The sequence below is a fragment of the Gavialis gangeticus genome, unplaced genomic scaffold, assembly GCF_001723915.1.
Source record: "Gavialis gangeticus isolate Ggan-Ray unplaced genomic scaffold, GavGan_comp1, whole genome shotgun sequence".
Taxonomy (NCBI): domain Eukaryota; kingdom Metazoa; phylum Chordata; order Crocodylia; family Gavialidae; genus Gavialis; species Gavialis gangeticus.
The window spans coordinates 87,892,423-87,901,547 of NW_017729025.1; the positions used below are offsets into that span (position 1 = coordinate 87,892,423).

Sequence of the window (9,125 nt, forward strand, 5' to 3'; positions counted from 1 at the left end):
AAGCTGGCGGAGGGAAGGTTTAAGTTGGACATCAGGAGGCGCTACTTCACGGTCAGGGCGGCTAGGGTCTGGAACCAGCTTCCAAGTGAGGTGGTGCAGGCTCCCACCCTGGGGGTTTTTAAGAGGAGGTTGGATGACCACCTTACTGGGGTCGTTTGACCCCAGTGCTCTTTCCTGCCATGGCAGGGGGTCGGACTAGATGATCTGCTCAGGTCCCTTCCGACCCTAGAAACTATGAAACTATGAAACTATGAGTCGTAATCTTTTTGCTGGTGGAGGGTCTTGCCTCAATTTGTAAAAAATGCAATATCTGCGAAGCGCAATAAAACGAGGTATGCCTGTATTGAAAAGGTTTGCAGGGGAGTTTTGAGGATTTGTAGACCAATAAGTTGCAGATCAGTAACTGGAAATTGGTGGAAACAATAATTAAAATAGAATATTATAAATACCTGGAAGATCATGATGTGATATGGTTTAACCAGCATGAGTTCTGCAAAGGAAAATTGCGTCTCATAATCTTTTGGAATGCTTTAGACATATCAGTAAAATAGTGGGTAGGGAAAAGGGGAAGCAGTTCACAATTTATTTAGAATTTCAGAGGGCCTTTTGCAAAATTCTACACATGATGCCACTCAAGAAGTTAAGTAGTCATGGATGGAGAAGGACTTGTCATGAAAACTGCCTAGTAAAGCAGCAGCAAAGAGTAAATGGGGGATTATCAGCATACAAGAAGGCTAACAGTACATGCATCAAGATTTCTGCACAGGGTTCTTCATTGTCTAATGTAATTATTAATCTGGAAATGGGGGTGAGGTGTGAAGTAGCAGAAGTTGCCAATATCATAAAGCTATTTGGGTTTGCCAAGACCAGAGAGCACTTCTGACACCTAAAATCTAGGTGAATGGACAGCATGATGGTAAATATAATGCACTGTCCATAAATTCAAAGTGATACTTGTTGGAGGAAAAAAAGTTTAAACTATTTGTACACATGACAGGGTTCAAAATTAACGCAAGAAAGAGCCCTAGACAACATAATAGACAGCTGAATGAAGACTGCTACTCAATGTGTAGCTGTGGTCAAAAAGCAAGCATGATGTTGGGATGCCTAAGAAGTTGTATGGTGAATAATGTAAAAGAATACTGCCATAGCTTTATGTAAATCAATGGTGCAACGTCAGCTGAAAAACTTTGTGCAATATTGGTCTTCACTAGAAGGTTATTGCAGAATTTGAGTGTGTTCAGAGAATGATGACAAAAATAAGGGGAATGGAATTTTTTTTGCATTAATAAAGATTGAAAAGTTTGATATTGTTTACCTTAAGAAGGAGGTAAGCAGAAAGGAGTTTGATGGCAGTATATATAAAATAATACATGGTACAGAGAAGGTAGACCAAACACTTCTGTTTTTCTTGTCTTGTAATAAGAAGAAGGGAGACATTCAGTAAAACAAAGCTGGAAAAGTTTAAATTGGTAGAAAAAAACTTTTTTTATTCACAGTGTATACTTTAATGGTACAACCCATTGCAATAGGAAGATGTTGAGGGCAAGAGCTTAAGATTCAAAGAGGGTTTAAACATTTCTGTGGGTATCAAGAGTACCCAGAATTATCATGATAAACATTTTGGAAGGGTATTAAACTAGATGCTTTGGGCTTTAACTGTTAGAGCTCAGGATAAAACCTAATTTGTGCATATGTGTGTGTGGGGGGGGAGGTTGATTATCCCATAATCCGCCAGTGTAGATTATGTCTTTTTCTGAAACATCTGATAATGTCCAGTGTCAGAGGCAGGATCCTGGACCAGATCCATCATGGCAGTTCCAGTGGTTTAATAAAGGTCTTATTTTCTACATAAAACCTAAATTTGTGGGCTAAATTTTACTTGTCAGCATCCCTTTGAGTAGGGCTAAGGAGGGGAAAGTACAGCTTGCCAACCTTTATGAAAAAATCCTGAAGAATTAAATTGTTAGGGCTGTACAGAAATACTCTAAAAACATGGTAGTATTTAATAGTATTTTGCTGGATTGGTTGAACCGCCCTTTAGACTTTCATAGCAAGGATATAATTTGGTATTATCTAGGAGGACTAAAAGCCCTTTTAGACAGGTTATCATTTTCTATTACATTCTATAAAGCACCTTCTTAGGGAAAACCCAGGCATAGGAGGACTTACACATGGAAAGGAAGTATCTTTCATTCCTAGCATTTTGCCATTCCTTTCACTTCTAAGGCTTCCCATTTCCCCCAGGTTGTGTCAGCAGATTGAGACTTGATTAGAACTGGTCCATGGCAGTTGAGGTCTGAGTCTAGCCTCTACCATCAGAGGCCGTGTCCAGACGAGCATGGCTGTGTGGTATGGAGCGTCACAGACATGTCTGCGGCGTCACATACTGCACATTCAGTTGTTGTCTGCACTGCAAGGGAGCAGCGTGGATATCCAGGGGTCAAAAAAAACCTGCAGGGAAAAAAAAGCGGAGCAGTGCACAGGGGGGCAGCACGCACCACTCAAAAGCGGAGCCAGGCTGGCCGGAGCCATGCTGCAGCTGCTGGCCAGGCTCTGCATGGAAGAATCACTGCTGCTGCAGGCCTGGAAGGGCCCCAGGACCCCAGGTAAGGCTGCTGGGGCCAGTCCAGTGCTGGCCCCAGTCTCCCTTATGCCACCCGGGGTAACTTGCCACATGCCAGAGCACATGTAACACAGGTTTTCCCTGGGGACAGCTAGTGACGGCACAAGGTGCACCGCTGCTAGCTGTCCCCAGGGAACCAAACGTCCGTACCACATGTGGCTGTGGCCGTAAAGGCTGCTTCTGCTATTTTCTACATAACTTTCCTAGTTCCTGTACTTATGCTATATCATACTGGTTAACCAACTTCCAGAAGGGCTGGATTAAATGTGTCTACGTGTTCATTAATGTGCTTTTGGTCTTTGCATTAAATTTAGTACCTCTAAAGTGAGGTACTCAATAAATGCGCATTAGGCTGCCCTAATGCACAGTAGTGAAAGCACATGCTTTTTAGTGACACTTAATGTGCAGTCACTTATTTTTACTGCACATTAGCATATTAGCATGGTTTTTGATGTGACACTTTAATGCTCAGTAAAATAGGCTATTGCATATTAAGGTGCACATTTAGACACGCCCATTGTTGACCAGTCTGGGGCTTCATAGAGTAAAGCGTGCATTTCTAGTAAGCTCTGTGTACTAATTCCCACTCCCCTCCTCTCTTTCCTCCATTAATGAGAACTGGAAATTTTGGGCTCCTAAAATGGGCCAGAGATGTGAATGTTTGGCTACTGAGAAGATACTAGAAGAGAGGAGAAGGAAACAGTGGTTTAATGGTTACTGTTCAGAGCTGGGAATCAGCTGTGCTGGGTTTTTCTTCTGGTCTCCTGCTTAACCTGATGTCATCTGAGCACCACAGTATCTCCATCTGTAAATAGGGAATAATAATACTTCCCTAGCTCACAGAGCAGCAATAAGCTCAGAGACTGTTAATCTTTGGCTGGAAGGTGCTGTGGAAGGGCTGAGTGTTATTAGTAGCAAGTAGGAATGAGCGTGCTTTGGAAAGGCAGCTGCTCTCCTTGCCCTGAAACACTTACATTTTCCATGTTAGATTCGATTTTCAACTCTTTGGTGGCACACAGGACATTTGTTGCATTCACGTGGATTTTGCTTAATCCCCTCCCCTGTTCCCTATTTTAATGCATTTGTTTGCTGAGTGTGTTGGAATCCAGAGACAGACGTGGCCTGTCAGAGTGAAGATGTTTGCTACCCATGCCCTTGAGCTTGGTTGCAGCTTTGCCTTCGATTGCAAAATGTCTGATGACCAGTTGGATTTTTCAGTCCCTCAGGGTTCCAGAAACAATGCTGATGTCCTTTTGTATCGGTGCAGGGGTGCAAACCAAGCCAAAACCACACAGACATGACTATAGAGGTGCCCTAGTGACTTCCCACGGAAGGCTGTAACACTTAAATCTTTCAAGCTGAAATGTCTGTTTCCAAATTTAACATACACTTCATGAACCAACTGGATAAGCAAGAAGAGTGGGAAGGAAAGAGGCACCCGAAATTTCAGGATGATCCCTCTCCCCCCCTTTTTTTTAGTTCATATAACTCAGAGGTGAACCTGTATCATAATCAGGGGAGCCTGGTGGAAGGGGTTACAAATAGGTGAAGGGTTGCAGAACTCAGTTTTGGAAAGAAAGACTAACTGAATAGCTCAGTCTCTTCTTTGGAATCAAGGTTTCCACTCAGTGCCCCAGCTTCCTGTTCTGGGAAAGTTTCCTTTGAAAAATGCCAGAGCTTTGGTGTTCTGCATGGCTTGTACTCAGACTTCCTCTCAATAAGAGAGGGAGCTTTTGCTATAGTTGCTGCCCATGTTCTGTGCTCTGTTGGCCGAGTAATGCAGCTAGCTAGTGGCCCTTCAGAATATTTGAAGAATCCCTTTAAGATCCTATGACCTTCACTTTGGCTAAGGGACCCTGAATTCTTTTGTTGGCTTTGGATTCTTTGGCATAGCCAGAGAACTGACACACTGCCGGAGAAGAGGTCTTCCCTCAAAACTGGACGATAGCACACCCCACCAGATAATGATGTTTGTTTAGTTTGTACTAAACAATTTGTACAACTGTTTGTACTATGATAGTGTCTCTGATGGGCTAGGCTCTGTACCAGCACAGAGCAGTCTCTGCCCTGAAGACCTTACAGTCTGAGTGCAGGATGAGAGAAAGCAGATAGCAACAGATGGGGAAGCAAAATGTCCCAGTCAGATAAGGGAATGGGGTACAGGTGTGAAATCAAATGCTAAATAGTAAATATCACACCTGGTACTGAATTACTTCCCAAACAAAATGATATGGAGAAAGGGACCCAACCTAGAGCGAGGGGACTCTTGGGAAGTGGAAATCTTGGCATATTGAGCCCGTGGCTTACTGGATGTTTCACTGAAAGGGGTAACTGTAGGATTAATCTGGTTGAACACCTACATAGGTAGGAATAGGGGATTGGGGGATCCTGAAGGGGAGAGAATTCTTCCCTAGGTGCGTTTTAACATCCAGGTTGTGCTTTCTTGTACCGTGCTGTGCTGTGCTGTGCTTGACTAACAAAACTAGCTGCCTTTCTCTGCTCATAATCCTGTGACAGCCTTCAGAACTAGACTGCTGTCTGCTCCTTCGTCTGTATGCCACATTGCATCAAGCGTCTTTGTAAATCTCCATTTTCTTCTGGGGGCGCATGCCCCAGGCTGCCCTAGAGCTAGCCTTTGGGTGAGAGAACAGGGTGGGGGAGGGAAACACTAGCTTGAGAATTTTTTTCTCTCCATGGGTTAGTCTGCAACTCTCACTGATGCCGAATTTTCTTCCTCACCTGAGCAGTCTTATTTAAATCAAAGTGAAGGTTGTAGAGTCTTGACTTAAAAGTGGGAATAGTTACTCAGTTGCAAATTCAGAGACAGAACCCTTAGATTTTATTAAAATTCTCAGCATTAGCCTACCTCTGAGATCATTTCTCAGCACCCTGCACCTGAATTGTCTGTTTTCTGTCTCTTTGTACAACATGGTTCCACAAGCAATTCAGTGTTGTGTGAATTATGCCAGAAATATACATGTATTTTTAAAACTATTTTCTATGTCGGGGAAGGAGTTTAATATGTATAACTCCCTCTTCCAGAAAAGCTGTGGGAATATTTTCCTATTATCCTTATCTCTCTTTCTTATTTCCTATTTTCTTTTTATTCTCCAGCAAAATAATGTCCAACCTTCCTTCCTTGCACCCCAACATAGGAAACTGAAAAGAGGTCAGTGGTTCAGCAAGGTAGAAATGAATCCTTAGCATAAGAGCTTAATAGAAGAACTACTTCCTTTACTCTTTAAGATATGATTGAGGTTAAAAGTCTGGCAGCCTGTTCCTTGTCCTCTCCCCCACTTCTGCTATGTATGCTTGCAAGAGACACACAGAGTCTCTTTGTTTTGTTTCTCAGAAGTTGACCTGCCTCTCAAGAAGGATGGGTTCACATCAGAGGGAACCACGCTGGAGGCCCTGCTGCGTGGAGAAGGGATTGAGAAAAAAATGGATACTAAAGAAGAAGACACTATACAGGAAATCCAGGTAAAAGAGAGCAGCTCTGTTGGCTAGATTGTATGTCTCTATACACTGACCGCAGGATTGGCTTTATGATAATTTTTTTATTTTCAGTATCCAAATGGTGTCCTATGACGTTTGTGTCTTTGTGTTGAAATGTTGCATTAATGCATAGTAATGTCACACCATTGTGCCACAAAACGTCACCAGACTACAGAGTTACTCTCTGATGCTCAAAGTAAATTCAGGATTTGGCATAACTGTTCTGCAAAACTGTCACAGTAATTCAGGTTGGGCTGCCACATTCTGGATTGTTTACAACCAAGACACTGCAGCAAAGTGAGATTATCAGATGCCGATTAGCAGAGAGAGGTCCAAACTATGAACTGGATCTGAGTAGCCTCAAACTTTGAGTTCAGATTTGGCTTTGAAATTGGGTCGTAGCTGCTCACTAGAAGCAGAGGTGTGTCATTGGCTCATCTCTTTTCCTTGTCTAAGCAGAGAGAATTGTAGAAGTTATGCAAACAACATAAATGGTTTTTAAAATTCTTTTAGTTTTAATAGTCTTTTGTATTACCAATAAAAGGCAGTCTTTCTCTTTGGCCTCATATTATCCCTTGGAATATTAATAGTAATTATTTCATTTCGATCATTTGCCAGTATTGAAGTTCGAATATAGCTGCAGCCTTTGGCAAAGTCAGGGTTCTGCCAATGTATGGAGCAATTAACAGAACTGCGTTCAATTCTCATAACATAAAAACATAGTACTTGGAGGGGCCTCCTGGCCACTGAGTCCAATTCCCTGCTTTTGTGTAAAGTCATTTGTCTAGACTAAAGAGTCCATGAGATCATGCACTACAGCCCTTCTCACACACCAGGGCAACACAACATCTTGCAAGAAAAAAACCCATCCATGGAGGAGGAGAAGAAATTTCAAAGACCTGACAACTTGCCTCAAGTAAACAGCAGAGGAGGCAAGGACACTGACAATGACTTGGCTAATGCAGCGGTAGGGAAAAACTTAAACCCCAGGCAGATTTGCTCAGGTTTGCAAAGCTTTCAGGGAACTGGGGATAGATTTTGAATGAGTCCAAGTCATTGCTTGGCATAGTCTATACTAGTTTATAGTTTTTAGTATAAACCAGGCACAACCTGTACAACTTGGTGATACTTGCTGAGCTTCACATTTTTTCAGGTCATTCCTGAAACTCACAACCCAAGTGTGTAACCCACCAGATAGCTAAACTGAAAGTCATGACAGTCACATTGACATAATTCTGGGTCCAGTCCTGCAGGCCCCATTGAAATTTCAGGTATGTAAGGGCTGCAGAATTATGTTCCTAGCTCCTAGTAATGGAGATAGGGAAACCCTGGCAAAGAGGAAATGTCTCACATACACATAGAAAGAACAAGTTCTATGTGAAAAGCTTCTTTTGTTTCCTCCTTCACTAGTAGGTCTGGTTCTAATAAACGGAAAGTCCTAAAGTCTTTGTTTATAGCAGCTTCCAAGGTCACAAGAAGCAATCATGCAGCATCTCTCTGAGATCGACAAGTGCCTTTGGAAGTTGTGCAGTCTGAGCTCCCAGATTACCCCCGGCATCAGCCTGAGGAAAGAGACTTCAGAGACAGTGGAACTGACAGCAGTCTTGGCATCACTGCATTAAAAAGGGGGGGAGGGGTATGCCTGTTTGCAAGGAGTCTTCGGCTGTACCCTCTGAGCTGTGACCTGTCTCATGGAAGCTGGCTTCATCACTGAGTGGATGTGAGAGGCTTGGCTTGCTGTTGTTTTCTTTGCAAATGCAGATTGGTTGGATTTAGTCCGTACAGCGTTTACTAAATGCTGCTGATTGAGCAGGTATTGCAGGACCTGATGGAAGGGGTGGCTGGACTGGCTTAGGACAAGACCATAATTAATCTTTTGTGCCTATACAGCCAGGTAAGGGGTGTAAATCTCCATTTTACATGGGCTCCAGGTCTTGCTGGTCACAGCTCAGAAGGATTCAAGAGGAAGCAACCCCCTGAGCTAGTACTGTACTTCCGTTCCCATGAAGGGAAGTAGGGAGTGAGTGGGTTGGGATAGGCAGATTCATAATTCCCTCCTTGATCCCAGCCATTTACTGCCCCTTACTATGAAATGAGAGTGAATTTTTAATGTGCTTTTGGAGTAAAGCTGCATCAAATCCTTATCTGTGTTAAAAAGCAAGGGACTGGAGGAGTGTTTTAGAAGAACAAAGTAGACAGTACTAGATATTTGCTAAATAGAGGTATTCAGCATGGCCAGATGTTCAGGTACAATCAGTATGATCAAATGCTATATTTACAGGAGCTGAGGATCAGGCCCCAAGTAACAGCAATACTGAATCCATGCCTTAAGCAGGGCAAATGGTGCACCACCTACTGCAGTTGGTCTGAAACAGCATTGTTGCCCACTTGTAAAAAGATGCTATAGCATATTTCACAGGAATAAGAGACCTTACCCTGGCTTTGCAGCTGAATTTGTACATAGCTGATCTTTCTACCTTAAACTGACCCTGCAGCATTGACTGGAAAAAATGCCCCACCTATATACTTTTGTATTTATTCAAATCCAAGACAATTTCCCCACCCCAGCACTGGGGAAGCATAAGCCTTGTCTTGGATTTAGGTACTGGCCTAGATCAGGTGGATTCTGTGGCTCCAGCAGTGGCCCTGACCTGGGGAGACGATGCAGTGTGGCCCAGGGAGCATAGGGGAGATTGCATGGTGTGGCCTGGATGGAGCCTGGGGGAAATTGTGCAGCAGCAGGGGAGCTGCCTTGGCTTCAGCTCTGCTCCTTACCTGGGCCTGGGGCTGGAGCTGTTGCTGCCACTTTTGCCTGGTACAGGGTCAGAGCCACTGTGTGCTCCCTGCCCTGGATCAGAGCTGGAACCAGAGCTGCTGCATAGGGTAAGTGGTGGCAAAGGCTACAGCGGGGTAGGGGACAAGTTGCCAGGGTGGGCAAGGCACATTGAGAAGCAAGTGGCTGTGTGTGTGTGGGGGGGCGGACACTGGGGGAAGCAGGGGCAGG

General features: G+C 43.7%; 1 protein-coding gene across 12 annotated transcripts in view; it reads left to right on the forward strand.

Annotated features, from left to right (window-relative positions):
• Positions 1 to 9,125, forward strand: part of DPF3 (double PHD fingers 3) — a 288,571-nt gene that overhangs the window by 150,978 nt on the left and 128,468 nt on the right. For all 12 annotated transcript variants that reach the window (XR_002097710.1, XR_002097709.1, XR_002097708.1 and 9 more), the window contains exon 4: positions 5,979 to 6,106. Coding sequence is in view for 4 of the 12 variants with exons in the window: in XM_019519128.1 (XP_019374673.1) it covers positions 5,979 to 6,106 (128 nt within the window). In the remaining 8 variants the exon portion in view is untranslated. The remainder of the gene's footprint in view (positions 1 to 5,978; positions 6,107 to 9,125) is intronic.